This window comes from Amblyomma maculatum, chromosome 8 (assembly GCF_055883805.1).
Source record: "Amblyomma maculatum isolate TAMU_Amacu chromosome 8, ASM5588380v1, whole genome shotgun sequence".
NCBI lineage: Eukaryota > Metazoa > Arthropoda > Arachnida > Ixodida > Ixodidae > Amblyomma > Amblyomma maculatum.
This window is the reverse complement of record NC_139351.1, coordinates 14,948,516-14,968,752: the sequence shown is the minus strand read 5'-3', so window position 1 is coordinate 14,968,752 and position 20,237 is coordinate 14,948,516. Positions and strand designations below refer to the sequence as shown.

At 42.0% G+C, this 20,237-nt stretch overlaps 1 protein-coding gene across 2 annotated transcripts in view; it reads right to left on the bottom strand.

The window, feature by feature from the left end:
- LOC146180586 (uncharacterized) overlaps positions 1-18,282 on the bottom strand; it is a 23,843-nt gene extending 5,561 nt beyond the window's left edge. The window contains exons 1-2 of one of the 2 annotated variants that reach the window (XM_084577808.1): positions 18,039-18,259; positions 836-1,049 (exon numbers count right to left, since the gene is read on the bottom strand). In XM_084577808.1, coding sequence (XP_084433934.1) covers positions 836-1,010 — 175 coding nt within the window. In that variant the 5' untranslated portion in view covers positions 1,011-1,049; positions 18,039-18,259. Of the gene's footprint in view, positions 1-835; positions 1,050-18,038 lie in introns of both variants that reach the window. The other variant, XM_084577809.1, reaches the window with a different exon arrangement.
- Positions 18,283-20,237: the final 1,955 nt, after the last annotated feature.

Below are 20,237 nucleotides of genomic sequence, written 5' to 3'. Positions count from 1 at the left end.
TGCTTCCGGCTCGAGGCTAGGTTTTCAAGGCGAGGCTTGAGGATCTTATCGGCTAAATCGGCGATAAGATTTTCGGTTTAAGCTTAGTGCCCTGTAGGAGGGCAATGCGACAACGGTGAGTTCTGGATCCACTTCACGCGGAAGGAAGTTGATGATGACCCCGACATTCCATGCAAAATACTGCACGAAAGAGTGGCAGTTAAACACGCCGTGTGGTCGACTGCAGCGATGGCGTAGTGCTCTCGAAACCCAGCCGCAGCCATATTATGTTTCTTTCGATGTCCTTCAGACACTCAAACAGATATTTTTTTTTAATGGAAGCCTTACTGCTAGCGCACTAGTACAAGACGCAAGTATAATGGGCCCACGCTATGGCAGACATGCAGATGTAGTTTTTGCCAAAATTGACCAGCCAGCAGGACCTCCCCCTAAGTCACAGAGTGGACCATTCATGGCCCCTGAAGCAATACTCCTCTCCAGAATTATGCCGAGAAATAGGCCTCACTTTCTTAACCGTTTTGGTCTTCTCGGAAGCCTTGTTTCCTTCATAATACGAGTGAGACGCACGCAGTGCAGACAGGTCACTTTTGCAAAAAAAAAAAAAAAAAACTACGACATATTCGGTACACAAACGAGTCAGCTACGTTTGGAAAACCGAAAAACGTTACTGGCAGAGACGACTAAATTCTTCATGTTACATGCAAATACATTGTTTCAGTTATCTAGCAGAAGCTGATATCTAGAAAATCCTCCTGCACATCATAGTCGAGCGATGTATTCTCTAGGACTACTTATAATGTTTTCAAAACCCTTGCATAGGAATGGAGATGGTCACCAAGAGTGTGTATGCAGACTTCGCAGCATCCGCAGGCGCTGCTCTCTTTGCTTAGGTAACCTGGACACTCTTCGGCCGACACCATCGGACATTGGACGTTGGCGCAGGCGTCGGGCGGACACACGAATCCATGCGCCAGATTCAACAGGAAAAGCGTGGCCCACAGCCTCAGCATCGTTGCCGTGACGTTGCAATCAGAGCCACGTAGGGCGCACTGCACAGCGTGAAGGTCAAAGTTACGTTCGTATAAAAGCACGAAGTTGGCGCTGTTCTCCCATTATTGTACCCTTGACACAAGTGATTATCAAGAATGAGACGCAAACAGAATACGCGAACAAGACATGAACTGTGTTCTCTCCCACGCATTAACTTATAATACGTATCATCAAGTTGCTCTGCTGTGCTTTTTTTTTTCATCCTCTAAAAATGTACCATCTTTGTAAAACAACTAGGCCGCCTAGTGTGTTTCTCAGCCGCATAGTGGAGCATTTATGCATTCCTTTAATCTAGAGGTCTCTGCAGGGTGAAGGCGAGCCCCCGTCCTCTCCATGTTTCTTGTTAAGTTACTAAGGAACGCACACGACACTAGCTCCGCTAACAGCAGCGCTATTTTAGCGAGCCTCTTCGCAAGTCGAACATCCATCCAGACTCAGCGCGAACTTCTTTCGATCATTTTCTCCAAATTTGTACTTGCAGGGCCAAGCTTTACCCGGTGTTTGCATTCCTGTCGATTTCAAATTTCCTTTTTTTACAACTCATTCTGCTTTAGTGTAATAGCTCTATAGATTAGAGTATAACATATACATATATATATATATATATATATATATGAAGGAAAGAAGCCAACAGTCGGCGAGGCCAAGGAAAGCGTTGGGGATGGTATGTTTATGTCAGCACCGGACGCGTTATTCGGAGGTCGTGGGTTCAGATCCCACCATCGGCACGTTGTTTTTTCTTCTACTTTGTGTCTAATTATCTTTCCTCTAAACAGATTACATTACTAATTTCTCTGGTTATCGAAGTAAACATTAAAAAAAAAATGACATAAACATACCATCCCCAACGCTTTCCTTGGCCTCGCCGACTGTTGGCTTCTTTCTTTCCTTCATGTATTATAACGAGCACCCTCATTTCCCCTTGATTGATCTGCTTGTAGCTTACGGGGGTCTCGGTTCTGGCAGTCTTGAAGCCATAGGTAGCGTAAGAGGGTTCTAGCACAGCTTTCGCCCTCGCTCTTGATCACGTTCTACGTGACGCTGGCGGTAACAAAGGACGTCCCACGTCCGCCGCTATGGCTGAGGGCGGCGCTGGTGAACACTCTCAAGGTTCGTATACAGACAACATAAATACCCAAGAAAGTAGCAGGGGGGACAGCGGCCGATGTAGCCCAGTTGGTAGAGCACCGGACGCGTTATTCGGAGGTCGTGGGTTCGGATCCCACCATCGGCACGTTGTTTTTTCTTCTACTTTGTGTCTAATTATCTTTCCTCTGAACAGATTACATTACTAATTTCTCTGGTTATCGAAGTAAACATTAAAAAAAAAAATGACATAAACATACCATCCCCAACGCTTTCCTTGGCCTCGCCGACTGTTGGCTTCTTTCCTTCATGTATTATAACGAGCACCCTCATTTCCCCTTGATTGATCTGCTTATATATATATATATATATATATATATATATATATATATATATATATATATATATATATATATATCTATATGGTTTGTGGGGTTTAACGTCCCAAAGCAACTCAGGCTATGCGAGACGCCGTAGTGGAGGACTCCGGAAATTTCGATCACCTGGGGTTCTTTAACATGCACATACATCGCACAGCACACGGGCGCCTTGCTTTTCAGCTCCACCGAAAAGCGGCCGCTGAGGCCGGGATTCAATCCCGCGTCCTCGGGAACAGTAGCCGAGCGCCGTAACCACTGCGCCACCCCGGCGGGGTATATATATATATATATATATATATATATATATATATATATATATATATATATATATATATACGTGTATATCGCGCAGTGCTTCAGGAAGATAGGCGATGTAGAGCGCAATAATGTCACACTGACCACAGCTTGCATCGCCCTCCCAATGTGCTCTACAAGTGACTGATTTTGCTATTCTGAAAGATGGTTTGCGAAGTTTGTGGGGTTTAACGTCCGAAAGTGATTCATGGTATGAAAAAACTTCAGTAGTAATGCAATAGCCCGAAGGCGAAAAGAAGATGGGGACAGGAATAGCCTGCGGGCTATTGTATTAGCGCTGAACTTTATTCACATCGTTATGGACCAACTAGCTCAACAAAAAGGTTTACTTCAGTGACTCAGGCTATGAGAGACACCCTAATGAAGGACTTAAGAAATTTCGACCACCTGGGGTTCTTTAGAATGCACTGACATCGCAGAGCTCACGGGCGCCTTGCTTTTCGCCCCCCTCGAAAAGCGGCCGCCGAGGCCGGGATTCTATCCTGCATTCTTGGGAACAGTAGTCGAGCGCCGTAACCACTGCGCCACCCCGACGGGGCGGGTCCAAAAATTGCTTCCCATAGATCCCAAGTATCTTCGTGTACACAATAAAACATTTCTGCTAAATAACACAACAAAAATGGAGAGTTTCTGTTTGGGTAGTAAAATATTCTTCAAAGAAAAATAACACAATAGCCTGTATTTATAAGATAGGTTTTTTTTTTTCAGTTCGTGCTATATATTTACTCTTCCTTGAACATAACAAAAATGTTTATGCAAGGAACATCGTTGTTTTTGAATTTAACAGAAAGGGCCTCTTACGTGAATCTTTTCTCTCGTGCTATTCTATCGCGAACGTCTTTCGATACTGCGCTTTGAAAGTTATACTCGATCCGTTTCACAAGTTGTTGAAGCACTGTTATTCTCAGGATGGATACAATACATGATTGTGCTCCCACGCTCCTATCGCCGAGTGAGGCACAGTAGAGCACGAGCTCAATCATGTAGTACGTACGATCACGATTATTTCTCTTACCTTTTCTCGTGCTGAAAACAGCTTGTTTCCCGTCGTGTTGGAGCAGTGGTTAGGTTAGGTTACTCTTATTTCTGTGTCATTTTTACGACCCGCATGGCGCTAGGTTTCATACCTAAAACCTGCGGATGCCTAATTGTACTTTGGTACCGAACTAAGCCGATAACTGTATTTTCACGCAATGGACTTCAAAAAGCTAATGGGAATTAGGTTTTTTGCAGGTCCCATTACAAATTGTTGGTACAGCCGGGGAACGCGAATTATGAAGTCTCCGTCCCCTCCTCCCACCCCTCTTCTCCCAAGACAAAAAAAAAAAAGATCTACTTTGGCATCAGACACCGTGCAAATGCCTTGCCACAAACTGCGCGGCAATCGTCTTAATGTTTAGAGAGTATATGCAGTACGCAGGCGGGGGCTACTGCACCGTTGTTCGGCATAATCCGTGGGCACCTTCACCTTAATTTTCTCCACACGTAGCCAGTATTTTCTTTGCAGTCAACCACGGATATTCGTGGTACGTCCGATTAGAATCCGAATCTCCATTGCCATGAGAAGACATTTGTAAGGCATCCTTATGGACGTCCAAATTCAGATATCCGCATCAGAGATTTGGTGTATGTCCGATAGTCATCTATTATTGGATGGTGAGCGGATATCAGCACGCGGACGTCCGAGAGGTATCCGTGCATGTCTGTCTATGGCCATGGATTTCTGGGTGACATGCATGTTTTTAAATTGTTCGCACAAAAAATACTTGAACAAGAAATTTTGTTGTGCAGGTGAGGAAGTCCATCTGACCCCCTTCCTATTATAGATGAACTGATTGCTCTAACTAACTGAATACTACCACTTGATTATGGCGTTGATACAAACTAACCTCATCTAAATTAATCATGTGGCTTTCCAGCATCTGATCTGATAATTAATACCATTTTTTCTTCAGTATTCTTACATGCCGAGGCATGCACTCTTCGTTCGGTGAAAACGAAACTTATACCAGGCAGCACAGCTGGCAAAACATAGCAGCCCACCTCAAACACCTCAAGTCGATCAGATCCAATCCGGCAGCGAAGTTCTGGCGCCATTTTGTTGCGGGAGTCGCGGGTTTTTTCGTTTCGTGGTGCTTTTTTGGTGTTTCGTTTTTCTCAATCATAGTGTATTGTTTGTTTATTGTGTGGTTATTTGGCTGTGCTACACAAGTGATGTGCCACTTATGCGCTAGTCGGGACCTTCCTTTGGCCCTGAAGCTTTCGTAAAGAGCCCAAGTGTTCTACAACTGAGTTCGCCGAGACACTGGTGCTTTGTTACTTTGGATTAAAGGAGCGGATGGGCCCTCCAATGTAAGTAACAACGCGTGAACATTGCTTTCCGGATGCTATTGCTGGGCGGATGAAGTGCTGTAACACAGTTGCAACTTACTGCACACTTTTTTCGCCCTGGTGTGAAGTTACATGCATGAAGTGGTTACAAGCGTGAGGCAATACGTGCCACGAGACATGCTTGCTCTCGTTGGAGCGCGTACCACAAAGTTCCGGAAACGAGTGCCTCGCTTCTCTTTTCTCTATTTGTGTTTCTTATTATAAGATTTTGGCAATGTTTCAGAGGAAACCCTCAAGGCGGAAGGGGAGTTTTGGAATGAGAGGGTAATTATTACGTCCAGCCATGCACGGCTGCACGGCGACAATGGAAAGCTCACAAAAATTTCTTAGTACACAAAAATTCGTCCTTAGGTGTGAATATATAGGTTCGCAGTTGTGATTAAACGGAACGCTCCCAAAGCATAATGTCAGAACGCCCAGGGCTTTGCAGTGGTGCGCGACTTTGCTATCTTTTTAATTCTGACTCCTTTGTGGTCTGCCCGCGTAACGGATTGGTGCCGAAATAATGCTATAGCTGCATCACGGCTGAAAATGCAATGAAAATATTACTTTCGTATTATATTGACTCGCCTCCTTTGGTTTACAAAGGGATTAAACATGTACTGCATAGAATCTTGCACTGTGAAGTAGAAGTGTGCAGGAAAGTTTAAGGTTTGCGGGCTTCACTCATATTCTCCATTTAAATCGTTATCGTTATGCGTGCAACATAGTGAGATGATGCCATGCATTAGTGCAGCCTTAACAAACATGTTACAGCCCACAGGGCTGAGTGCTGAGCCAGATAGGAGGGCTTTATGGCACCTATGGAGCTACAGGTCCATGGATTGTGAGCAGACCGCTCCTGCTTATTACTTTGGAGGTCTGGATTTTCAGATATGCTGTCAGTGCCCTGCTGCATGATTTGGAAATGAACACAGGAACAACGGTGCAATGACTGTAGCATAAAGAGAGAGAAAGAGAGAATTGGCAAGCACACATTATCACCTATTATTATGAAAAGAAGGAACGAAACTTCTTCCTTCACACCTAAGCAGATGACACATCGCGATCTCACAAAGCACTTATAGCACCCACGCATAAGGCTAATAAACAATGAATTATTTTTTCCTTTCCAAGAATTAAACAATTAACAAATAAGCCATAGCAGTGTCCGCCCAACACTCATGAAGTGACGAGTGAAATTTTTGCGGCTTGTTGATAAAGAAAGAAAGGCGGCAGATGCGTCAGCGACATTTCATTAGCTATGCACAAAAATAAAATATATTGAAGCATTTTAGTGTCATGTTGTGAGGGTTATGTCACTTGTGTGGCAGCTCAGTTTGGTTTGCTTTGTGTTAAGGTGTGCGTGGCTCGTGACTGCTTCTGGACTCAATGTGGGACTGTGCTTTTGCTATGTTTACTTGGTTTTGTTCCTTTGGTGAACACTGCTTTGGCTAAAATATTTGGTATCTTTTTATTTTCAGAAAGGTGAAAACTTTATTAATTATAGATGTATACGCACGGGTGATAGAAAGGTTTTACTACATTTGGGTGTGCCATGTGCTTAGGTGGGAAAGAACATGTTTGGCTCTTTGTTTTCATAACAACTGGTAGTGTGCGCTTGTGTTATTTCTTTCTTTGGGCTATCGCCGTTGTGCTGCTGTTCCTGTGGGCAATCACTTTCATCAGAGCATAGCAGGACTAGGAAAGAGCACTGAGGAATATACAGGGCCAACAAGCACTGGACCGGACTATTGAAAGAAAAAATACATAAAGTTTGGTCATGTTAGCAAATGAAACCAATAATATAATGAGGTGATTCCATTGATGAAAGGAACTTCCGTGCGTGAAAAGGAGACAGGGGCTGCGCTCACGCATTCATCCTTGAGATATGCGGTCGTGGCGACTTCCACTATTTCATGTGTGAGCATTTTTGGCACTTTTTCAGACAGGTCGTTCGTTAAAAACAGAAGAACATTTTGCATTACTGTCACATTTTCAACTGTTCGCTGCAGATTTCTTGACAGTGAACATTTATTGCTGTTCTTAAGTAGTCTTTTATTGATAAATACGACAGAGAGAAACACTGTTTGTACTGTATGACATAAGAATCCCTTGTAGCATGCAAACAAATTGTCATATACTCCATTCCACTATTTTCAGGCAAGGCATACATTGGCGAAACTGGCCGATCTATCAATAAAAGACTAATTTATAAAGCGCAGCAATGATATTAAAGGTTATTCGTCCAGAAACCTGCCATTGCGCTGTCACAAATGTGACATCAATGGAAAATATCCCCAGGTTTAGGATAAACACCGTTCTGGACAAATGCCATAATAACCTGAAACGCAAAATGGCGGAAGCAGCATGATTATGAAGCTCAAGCGCCAGCACGGCCTGTTTTGCTCTCAAGCACACAGAGATTGCATTCATCTGTGGTTTTATCTGTTTTTATCCTTGATTTCACAGGTACGCTTCACATGCTATCATTTTATATACCTTTTTTCTTTTAAGTCTGGTTCAGCGATGCTTTTCCTGTGTGTTTCTCTGTGCTTTGTCTTTGCCCTGCTAGGTGCTGCTGAAACTGATGGGAAACTAACCAGCCAGACAGCTTGTCCTCTGTGTATCATGCACCAGAAGCCCCACAATATCTTGTTCATCAATGAACCTTTCATACCGAGTAATTCTGACAAAGGCCAAGTTTTGCTGCATAATAACATCTGCTAGTATGCTGCATGTGTGAGACATAAGTTGCTCTCTCTCACTTCATCCCTTGGCCATGTGCTGTGGAGGTGACTGACCTGTGCTCTCGACAGTATAGTACCTGTTTTCAGCAGCCGAGTGTAGTTAAGTTTGAACTGTAGTGCAGGTTTATTCCTCTCACACGATCAGCACTTTGTTTTTACTATCTCTAGTATGCAGTCAGGGGAATGTCCAGCTATAGTGCAGCGTACTTGTACCTACTACGAAGGCATAAGTCATAGATAACTTGCAACGGGTTGACAAGATATGAACTGAATCTGTCACTTTTTATTAAGCTCTCAGAGTGGTCATACCTATAGCGTCTACATTGCATGATGCAAATACTTTTCACACTAAGGTATGTATTTGCAATGTGTTTGGAAATATATATATATATATATATATATATATATATATATATATATATATATATATATATATATACTGTATTTCAGTCGTGCCGCAGCGGTGTAGTGGTTAGGGTATTCGAGATCGAATTCCGACTAAGGTGCTAGCTTTTCCACGGAGGCAAAAACTAAGTTCCCGTGATGTTGCGCGATGTCAGTGCAAGTTAAAGAACCCCAGGAGGTAGAAATTTCCGGAGACTTTCACTATAGCGTCTGTAATAGCCCGAGTCGCTTTGGGATGTTAAACCCCATAAACCAAACCAAATTTATATTGCCCTTCAAAAAATATTTTTTCTGTTGCTTATGGATTATGAATTGCGAAAATATATACGCTTATTCTTCCAGCTACATATGCTAAACTTTATGAGATTGTGGTTTAAATCCTACTGGCAGCATGCGGCTGTTTCGTTTTTTTTAGCTTTCAACTCAACCACGTTTCAGCCATGAAATAACTAATATTGTTTCCCCATTGATCAACAATACAAATTAGAAAGTGTAAATACTCTCTTATTATTTTCTTGGTTTTAGTGACTTTTGTGCCTATAACTTTGTACTAATCTTTCTTGCAGCATTGAAATATGTGTGATCCATAGGGTGCTGCACTCCTTTCACACATTCCTGTCACATCTCTGGATACATGAACTGTGGAGTGTGAAATGTTCCTTTGTTCCACTGATTCCTGTACTCGGTTTCGAACCCGTTTGCTGTGCTGCCAAGGGCAGGGCTACGCAGCCCATTCCTGGTACCTCTGGCCTTTGTGCACTATAACAGATATGCGTGCTCCTACTGTTGACCCCACCAATTGGGGTAGAGAGAGCGGATGAGGCATGTAGGAGCACAATTTCCTATTCTAGTGCATAAGATCCCAAATGGCTCAGATCACCCTTTCTTTTCATAGAGCTGCAAACATTTTCTGAACGGTAGTATCAATTTCTGAATGAAAAATGTTGCTTAATACCTGCTGCAGAGTAAAACTGCCATTTTGAAAGCATTCAGCCTTACAACCCCTGACTGCAAAACATATGCTAGTTTTTTGTGTGCCTATAAAGTGTTTCCCTTATTTCGTGCTGTCTTCCGGGCCCTGCCTTATAAGAGAGAGGAGTTACACACACAACACAATCTTCGCTCTTGTCTTATTAGCCCTGTGATGACAGGCTATAATTTAAGGCAGGTTCAAAATTATTAGCAAATAGCTTTCTAGATTCATTGCCTCTGCTTAAGCATACATGTTGTATGCCTATTATTACAATCGTAATAGTAAGTTGGAAAACAGGAGTAAGCTGTTATATTTTCTCACACAACAAATTAGGAAAAATTGCCTCTTCATATTTTTGCTTGTTTTTCAGACCTCTGCAAGCAGTACTTGGCACAGCACCATACTAGTTTATTAGCTTGCTTGATTTTATTTTGTAAAAGCTTATGTACCGGGTACAGCCACTAGGTTTCACCGGTATGTGGCATGAAAGTTAGAGAAATGGTTCCATCTTTCAATAATATTTCCATCACTGTCTCTTAAAAGTTACTTAAAATTTCATTCAGGGTCTTTTTTTTTTAGATAAATATCCCATTTTGGGACCTAAATTTCAGAACGATGATATTGCCTGCCCACAGTAACCATCCCCACTGCATGGAGCTTGTGCTAGAGCTTGTACCATCTTCAAGACTGAAACGAGGCCTTAATATACTATGAATAAAACTGTTTGAATCTACTTTACAGTCACTAGTTTCATCGCGGTCTGCATCAGACATGGTTGGGTGTGTCCGAATTTGAGCATCCCATGGGCTTTTACACAAGCCTATGATGTCAGCGCAGTTTATTATTAGACGCGGTTATTATGCCTTTCTTTTACATACGCATAGTGACATGTATGCTAAAATAGAGCAATTAGTGGGCTTACAGTGAGCTCACGGTATAATACTGGATATTATCGGCTGTTCGTGGTCTGCTTTATGAACGGACATAAAGCTTCATATTTATATATCCTCTGTAGATCCGCTGGGGACATTAGAGGACATCCAATACGGCTGTCCTTATGAGATCTCAACAGTTTCATTTAAACATCTGTCTCACGTTCGTAGGAGATCCAGCCGAGGTTGGGGGATCTCCCACGGACATCCGTATATCCTAGAATGGACGTACGTCGAATGTGTACTAAATGGACGGTCGTTTATCGGGTTATACGCAAAATTCTAAGACTGCGCGCACGCAAGAACTGAGCGTGATTGCATGGTAAAGTGCAGCTAAGAGGGGCCCCAGCTGTGAAGATTTTGAAACTGCTAGAACCCAGTGAACTTATAATAACCTTCTATATGCGATATGCGCGCGTTAGACCTGCTGTTCGCACTTCATGCCGGCACGCCTAGCCGGGACTGCATGGAAGAAACCGGGTGTACAGAAATCAAAATAATGTGCACTGTCAAATAATTCGTAGAAACGAATGAAGCCCAGAAACACTGTGTTTTATTGAAGCAGTTCTCTATGCTCTTTACAATTTTTCCATTTCATTAAAATTATTTGGAACACTTTGCTTTCTCACAACTTAATCGTCTGTGTAATCCGCGTTATGGTGAAGGTGATTGAGAAAAACACTCGTGTGCTGACCGATGCCACAACGTGTCAGGAACTCTACTCGTACAAATATTATTCCGAATCATTCATTACAGTGTCTGTCACAGCGAATTTGCAATGTCGAGAAAAAATTAATAGATGCAGTATTGTTACGGGTGGAGAACGATGAGGACGAAGTGGCGTGCTCGTTTGTGGATAGTGGAGGGAAGTGCCTCTAACTCTGGGCCCTCATTGCCTGGCTGCTTGACTGCCTCTCAAAGTATATATCTTTAATCCTCTGTTCCAAATATATTTCTGTCCGTTACAATATTGTATCAAAGTTAAAAAATTGTGGGCCAATCATAAAAGCCGTAGAATCTACATACCTGCGTGATGCCGCTTATTGAAGTGGCCATAATTACTAGTGCTACAAAACTATGCAACATGTTTTTACTGATTTTGAAAGCTGAGGTAGAGGAAAATATAAAAAATATGAAAATGGGACTTTTTAATTGTCGTAAGAAATTTTCACTGTCTTTTTTTTCTTGAAATAACCGCAATAGCATGTATTGAAACATTATATAGATATAAGCTTTAGCTGTTTGATAGATAGCTATGCTGAGAATATAATTATCGCTGCTTTTCCATAAACCTTGTTTAAAGGCCTGGAAAGTAGGTAAAATTTCGTTTCGTGGGCCGATTTTAGGAAACTTTATAAACACGTCTACACTACCCAGAAAAGTGAACGTTAGCCGAATACAAATAAGCATATGCATATACTTAGTAAGATAATTTCTATCTACTTGACTTCAAAATATTTTGTGTAATTTATAACGAAAGTTGGCCAAAACAGCAACGAAGATAAGCGCGCCACTTCGCCTATTCGCCATTATTAGTTCCCTGTATATGAAAAATATTTTAGCTTCAAAACAATTACAGATCTCTTCTTCCCAGTCATCAGGCAACAATATATAAAATCTTGAAATAAATATAAAAGATCGGTCGACCATTCTTTGCTCAATCTTACGTGGAAACACCCAGTATGTAGATTGCAGGTGGCAATTTCTGAGGTGTGCAGTGTGCTCCTGGTGCAGGCCCTTAGGGTCAGAATTTTTGACAAAGGCTGTATGTAGTCAGTTCATGGGTTTTTTTTTTTCTAAATGCTCCAGAGGCAGGAAAAATATGCGGTGATGTAAATGTACAGTTTGTGGAAATAAGTTGCAGGGGGAGTTTGTTTTAGTTAGCCAAAACAATGAATATTTGACATTGAAAGAAATTTTGCAGGATACTACACCGTGTCATGGACATTTCTTGTCTCCATATTAATTAATTTTTATTGTCAATTGATAGCAGTGAATCACTGAAAGATGTAATTCCATGATCCCTTGAGTGCTTATTGCTTTCCTTAAGCAGACATTCTATCTTTTCCTCAGGCTATCAATACCCTGGGCAGATAATATAATAATAATGGGCATCTGAGATGAATAAGGTTTAGGCGATATATTTCTGTTTCAATGCCATGATAATTTCACTGCGCTGTGTACTGAAATTATCATTGTTAGGCATGGCTGCTATAGCTGCATATGGCGTATTGGTGATAATATATTGTTGCCAAAGTTTAGGAAAGCACTGAAATATTGAAATGGCATGCTGGTACACTTATCTAGGCTCTTGTATTTTTTCCTTCGCACAGTTTCTGCAGTGAACCCCGAAAGAAGCACAGAAACACAACAAATCCAAAACCTGTTCTTTGTCAAGTGTGTGACTGTCTTGGAAATGCTCTGCTAAATACAAATTCAGAACTTTAATTAAATCCTCACTTGGAATCTGACACCATTTTCTTGAACCCATTTCCATGTTCACTTGAAATTACCTGTAGGCAATTTCCGTTTTCGTGTTCCCTCCCAAGCTCAGTGTACTGTTGATTTGCTGCTATTTTACAGAAATATAATTTGCGCTAAAATTATTGTACTATTAATGGGTTCCGTTCCCGCCTAAACCCAGTGCTGGGTTTAAGGGGGAATGAAACCCATCAGAAGGTTAGAGCAAACTATTTCCATAAAATTGCAGCAAACCAGTGCTTGGAAATTTGTGTACAATTACACAATACACTGTAAAAAATGTGTGTGAAATTACAGGTATTTTTTGTTTGTTCCTGTCCACGTACAGAGAAAAAAAAAACTAATTTTCTGTTTTCCAGCCAAAACGCTGATAGGAAGGCAAACAATTCGATATTTTATGTAGACTATTGTATTTTCTACCGCAAACTGATTTTTACTTCAATAGTAGGTAAATGCTGAATAGAAATGAAAATGTTTTGACAACCCCGAAGGCGCTGTCCGACAATTGGCTGCGTAACAGTTTCGATTCGGATGAAGATAACTTCTGGCGCCACATTGCAGTCCGTTGTTGGTAACTATGAGCATATATTAGGCCAAACGAAAAAGGAGGTTGGCTCGCTGCTATAGTGTTATCTGTTAGGCATTTTTCCACTTGCCTTTTCGGTGGCTAGATAACGGCTGTTGCGCGGCCAACTTTATGGGTGCCATCGAGTATGGCCAGCGCTGAAATATATTTGGGAAATGGAGTTTTTTTGCCCTAAAAATAGTGCTCATTGACAAAATTGGCGCTTTTCGCAATTTTATTGATGTTACAGGCAAAGAAAATTCTTGTAAATTTACAAAACATTCTATCAGTTGCAAGCAGGAAATGACTGTAAAATCACAGAAAATTTAATAATAGAAAACATAGCAGAACAAAATATTTCTGACCTAAAAACGCATTGACAGCAAAATTATGTGAAATTGCAAGTTAGCCTGTTTTTCAACAAAATACTAAAAACCTAAAAGCCCTGTTGAATTACATAAAACGCGCTAACAGAGTATATTGGCATAATTGCGAAAGGAATTGAAAACTGAAAATAAATAATAACAGAGTAGTTATGTCATTAAATGTGCCATGAAATTTCTGTTGTTTTATCACAAAGCTTTTTTTTTTTTTTACACTGTGGTTTCTGTCCATTCACTTTCCTTCACTTTCCACTTTGGAAAGGTGCCTTTAGAGACGCTAGAACTTCTGGTAGTGCCAGGGTTTTGTGATACTCTCAAGAGGTTTCTTGGTGTCTTCTTCGAACCTAGGTAGCTAATGGTTTCCAATTGCACGTTCGTACTACCATAGAGAGCGGAAAATAAATTCAGAACTAAGAAGCAAATCATGGCCATTAACACTTTATTTAGACCTTGAATAATGCCACAGTGCTGCACTTTGTACGACATGTAATCTGCTGATGCAGGTTTTCTCTAAAAAAAAAAAAAAAAAAACGAGAAAAACACTCTTTGCAAGTTTTCGTGGGTTGAGTTGAACAAATAACTATAGCAAATAAGCATCTGAGTTTATTTAGCACCCTTCTGCCCATCGTGCATTATACATTTGGAAACGTGGCCGGAAGTGGGGCGCTCATATACATTACTATATGTATCCCGACTGAATATTCGAATTGTTTTATTAATTTGCTGACTACCAATGTTGGTTTCAAGACTTTTTTCTGCTTAGACCAATCAGCTTGATCAGCCTTAGGTCATGTTGCACCACTCATCTGGCGCATCATATCAGCTGAATGGCAGCAAAAAAGCACTTAGTCAAATTTGCACCAAAAGAGATCACATGAGCAGAAAACACGCCGATCGATATGCTGCGTTCTTGATAGCACTGGAGACAGAACCTCGCACCTCACGTATAAAGAGGGGGATAAAAGAAACATTAGATCACTGCTGCTGCCATTTTTAATTTGTTACAGACGCAAAGTTCCAGCCTCGAAGCATAACCTGGAATTCTGGCCAGGTACAGTTTTTCAACCGCAAATATGTTATGATCCGCCTTTGTTTCGCATGTCTTAAGACTGCATGATGTAATCAATATACCGGCGGATCATCCATCATATAGCGTCTAGCTTTCCTCTGTCTATTGTGCAAGCAACGGCAGAGCAACAAACAAAGACGCAAAATTCATTGACATTAAGCAAGAAAACGCATCAAACAGGTTATAAAATCACCATAGTAAGTGTTATCCGGAAAGCACATGTTATGGTAGTTACAGAACATTATACCACAGAAATAAGACACATGATGCAGCAAGTGGAGACACGTAATTACTCTGTGTGAAATTTTAATAGCCATTTGAATTGTAGGCGAGTTAAGTTATCATCTCCTAATCCTCTACCCTGAAATTTATCAGTGGTTTGGCCAAGCGATATGAAGCATTCGATAATAATAATTAGTTCAGGATCTGGATGCTTTTCATATTTATGTGAAACAATTATCACCCATTTTAATCTTCATATATCGATTGATGTCTTAAGCTTCCTACGATTGCTGCGATTGCTGCGACTATATTGCTTTTCGCTTTCTGAAAGTTTCACATGTAAAAACACAACGATGACGATTTCCTGCCAATTGAGCTGCATCAACCTTGACCACTTTTACTTAATGCGAGAACACCACAGCACGCATAAACGTAACGAAATAAAACTTAACATTATCCTGCACAGCTTCAGGCCGTTCTAATATTCATATATGGATGAACGTCCTAAACTTGCTATGATTGCGGCGACTAAATTGCTTTTCTCGCAATTTTCTACAAGTTTCGCCTATAAAATCATAACAATGATACTTTCCCGCCATTTCAGCTCCATCAAACTTAACCTTGACGCTTGTTCTGCCCACTTGTGGAGTAAAACAACACAGCATGCATAAACGCAAAGAGGCGAAAATTAACATTACTTGCAGCAAGCGCTTCTCCTCCTAGATAAGAAAATCTGAGTGACTTCACTCTGGTTTCCTGCACGGTGACGATTTCTTATAAAGCTTATTCTAACGTTGCGCATTCAACCATGAGAAAGAGGTAAAAGTGATCGAACAGGGATACCGCAATGCGATTGAAGAGTTTACAACTCACAGCCGTCGAAGGATGCGATTGTTCTTGTAAAACATCTCACGGCAATGCGCGGCCGCATCCTGACCACGTCCTGACCTCCCAGTGCGGCTCGTGTTGCATCCTCAAGGCTTCAGGCTTCAAAATGCTAGAGAAGTTTTTACTTTCTTCTTCCAGGCCACTGAACTGTGCGCAAATCTTCTGAACCTTTCCTAGTGACCATACAGCAAGCGTGGTGTCGTGGTAATTCCTACTGAAAAGCAGGAGTGGGCAGAAGAGTTCTACAGCAATTCTGCATTTTCTCCTTTGCCTTTGAATTGCAAATGTTCTGGTCTTACCTGTTAGCCTTCTTCATTTTTGTTGTAGCACTGTCCCGCGGTAAAATCCCGTAATAGTCGACATATGCCACAATGACGTCTTTTCACGAACATATAAACTAATTTAATATCAACAGTAAGTCATTTCTGTAGTAAGTACGGAATCAACGTAGTCCTCTAATGGGCTGCACATAAAGGTGGTCTTGTCTAAAGCCACACTTGAACCGCAGCGGCCGCCTATAGGGCGAGAGCTCTCTCCTACTCCAACATATTCCTTCCCTGCAGCCACCGGCTACCCACATACAAGCTGGGCTACAGCCAGGCATCCTACTTTTCTCTTTTAAACAGTGCATTTCCAAAACATTTATTTTGTCTTCTCTTTACTTCACGGGGACTTCCGAAAACGGCGTCAATTGCTGATTTTTCAAGATATAGTAACCGCCTCGGCTTCAGAAGGCGACGGGTTCGACTCCAGCTGCTAGCTGGTTGCTCACCGGTTTCTTCGTATAGCAAACTTATACAGTGCTCTGGGGTCTGACTTTACAGAATTGAGAGCTTAGAAAAGGAAACTGCGTTTTCCAATTCCGACAGTCTGAGATGTCAGTCAGTTGACTCGCAAAGTTAGACAGCCGGAGAAATCCAGGCTTGCGCATGCAGTGCTATAGTGATCCTTTGAGAAGTAGGCTTCGTCGTCGGTTATTGAGCCTTGACGTCTGTTAAGACACGATGGAGTACAAACTTGAACATCTTACTACTTAACCCAGTGTGAACACGGTAACGCGAACCACATTATTCCTAATGCTGGTTTGTGCTCTGCTCACAGCGCAGGCCTGCGGTCGCCAACACACTTGGACGGGCGGAAAATGAAGGCGGCACTCTGAGAAAGCGTCCAGTGGTTCTTTGGAGAATGGTTATTTGATGTAACTTCTTTGACACACCAAATACATTTTATATGGTTCTCCTTACTAGCGCTGTTCTCGAGGAAATAAGATCATTGCATCCTCATCGACAGTCACACTGATACAGTTTGTCTTGGCACTCGTAGGATTTACCCTAAAATTCGTGTTCACTATATGACAGGTAATGTCATCCCCCTGAAAAGGCTTTTACAAAATTTTGTTATGGGTGCTAAAATTTCCTAAAAGCAGTTAGCCGCAAAGTCGCGAAGATTATCACTTATTTTGTGCAGTCAGTCTTAGACATCCCAAGGAACAAATCGATAGCTTTGAAGTGACTGGAATGTGCATTTACACTAGACAAATATTTGTTCAGCAGTTTTTGTAGGAGTGCTTCTCTAAAAATTTCGTAACAAAAATGACAGATAAAGAGTTTTTGAACACAGGCTAGAAGTGATAACGTTCTGATAGTGTAAATTGGGCAATGAATGTACCCTGATCCCTCACTCTGTGCTCTGCTATCTAGCAGTTACCTTAGAACTAGATCGACACTCCACAACTCTGGCACTCGTGTTTTGTAGTCCCTCTTATTCTGTTCTCGTATCGCGCTGCTTCGGAGATTTTGTATGTGAATCGCATCCCAGTCTCCCAGCTGTCCACTGTAATAACCCAACTGCATCTCCGTTTCGGATGTCGACGCTTTTATTTAAATGCCTATTAACCTTGCAACATCCTGCTTCTGCTAAGGCTGAAAATATGCCTGATAGGCATGCAGCTTGACGCTGATTGACAAAGCTCTTCAAGATGATATTAACGTTCATCATGCTCAAAACTGCATCCTCGAAGCTTACAGACTTAAAAGCGTTACACCTGCAAACGACATAGGTTCAGTGAGACTGCGGCTTCCTCATATGGTGTGCTATCCAAGTAGGAGAAGCATGTCGTATTTCAAATACTTCGACCAGAGCGCAGGCAACAAATGGGCTTGCACTTACGCTTCAGTTCATCGGCCTTCTGTTTTTCAAAGACTTGACACTGGAGGCTGCGGGGCACACGATCACGAATTCCAGCGTACCTGTTGGCGGCGTTGTGTGGGGATGACGCCATGCCAGCGGCCAGGTATGCGCTCGCTGGAGGTCCAATTTCCTCGACAGCCGACGCCGAGAGGGGGCGTCAGCCTACGTCGCTCGCATACAACGGGTGCGTCTTACGAGATCGCAGCTGCGCGGCTGCCGACCAGCTGCGGCCTGGCAGCGACAGGTTTCCTGCACTTTTCGCCTCATTGTCCGCGTAACACATGGCGGCGCTCTACTATCACTCCCACATATATATATATTCTTCAATGTAGCAAGTGCCGGCAAACTCCTCGGGAAAAAAATCAAAAGTGGAAGCTTTCGTGTCCATAATTATTTGACAAATGAAATTTTAAGAAGTCCGGCGCATCAGTGGCGCCACCCGCTAACAAAAGAGGTCGGTCTTCTTTCTCAGGAATTAAATGGTGTCTCAAAACTGTGAACGCGCCCCGCCGGGGTGACACAGTGGTTAGGGCGCTCGAATACGCGGGATCGAATCCCGGCCTCGGCGGCCGCTTTTATATGGAGTCGAAAAGCTAGACGCCGGTGTGATGTACGTGCGACGTCCGTGAACGTCAAAGAACCCCAGTTGGTCGAATTTTCGGGAGTCCTCCACTACGGCGTCTCTCATAGCCTGAGTCGCTTTAGGATGTTAAAGCCCAAATCAAACCAAAAAGGGGACGCAACGAAAATGTAGATGATGCGACGTTTTCAACAACACAGACCGCGAATAAGCAATATTTCTATGCGGAATTCAGGAATGTTGTTCTCTATTTCAGAAGGCAACGGCAGACGGAAATGTTTCTAGTAGGTGATTTCAACAACTGATCTGGTATTAGGTGGCCTTTTGTTAGTGTGAACACGCGTGGATGGGTCGCTCACTTTGAGGCACGGTTGCATCCGACATGGCCGCATATTGAAGCAAAGTGGACAGATACAGATGGATACGGAAATAATGCATTGCATGGGCTTCATTTTGCTTCGTGGCGCGGTTGGGTCGGACGCCCTGACGCTCTTAAGAAAGCGGACATGTGCTCGCTAGTTCGCTCTAAAAGTCCGCCATCATGTATTACATCGCCCCCCGCTCTCGAATTGTTATCAGGCAAGACAGAGTTCACAAATTTCTGTGCCAACTTTAACTTGTATCAGCTAATTACCATAGCTACTCGTACCACACCTACTTGCACTAATATTCCTGGTCTTGTTCTAACTTCGTTTTCCGAACTAGTTCAGTGTTCGGCATTTTCTGCCGGGCCTCAGTGGCCACTCTTTCATGCAGTTTGCGCTTGAAGGCAGTAACACACGTACGCAAAATAATCCCAAATATATCGGAGATTACTCAAAAGCATATTTTTCGCAAATGAATGCAGGGCTGGAAACTTTCTTATATGTTTACATGCCAATCTTTTCTATTCCTACTGTAGAAACAAACATGAGCCTTTTAAAAACGAAGGCTAATTTTCTGGCTCAAAAATGCATATCTTTAGTGTCTTACGTGCAAGCATCGTTCCGCATGGCTCGATACTTAACTAAAACGTATTTAAAGTAAAATTAAACACTGCTTTATTGCAGAGCGGTTCTACTGATCAATGATAGATCACTGCTAACGTTCGATTACAAGATTAATGAAGTTTTATTTTATAAATATATCATAACATCACTAAAGACTTATCCTGGCGCATGCTCATAGAATATTTTATTAACAACGCAAACCGCACCCTTGGTTACACATGCAGAAACTTCTCTCAGGCTCCATCCCATTTGAAGTTCCTCTTCTATCAAACATTAATACGGCCAAAGCTAGAATGCGCGTCATCAATATGCAAACCCGCGCAATCCACTTTAATGAATGATATAGAATCTATTCCGAATATTCGGTCAGCTCGCTTCATACTTTCCAAATAATCCCGCGCGGCTAGTGTTTATTTAATGAAATCTAAACTTGGTCTGACTAATCTTGCAGTTCATAGAAATATTTCACACCCCAGTCTTTTCACAGCATTTTCTTCCATAACGAAACACTAAAACAGGAATATTTCTTTTAATATACCATCCTACGCATCATCACATGTTGATCATCCGCATAAAGTTGCCATCCCAACTTGTAAAACGAATGTGCTT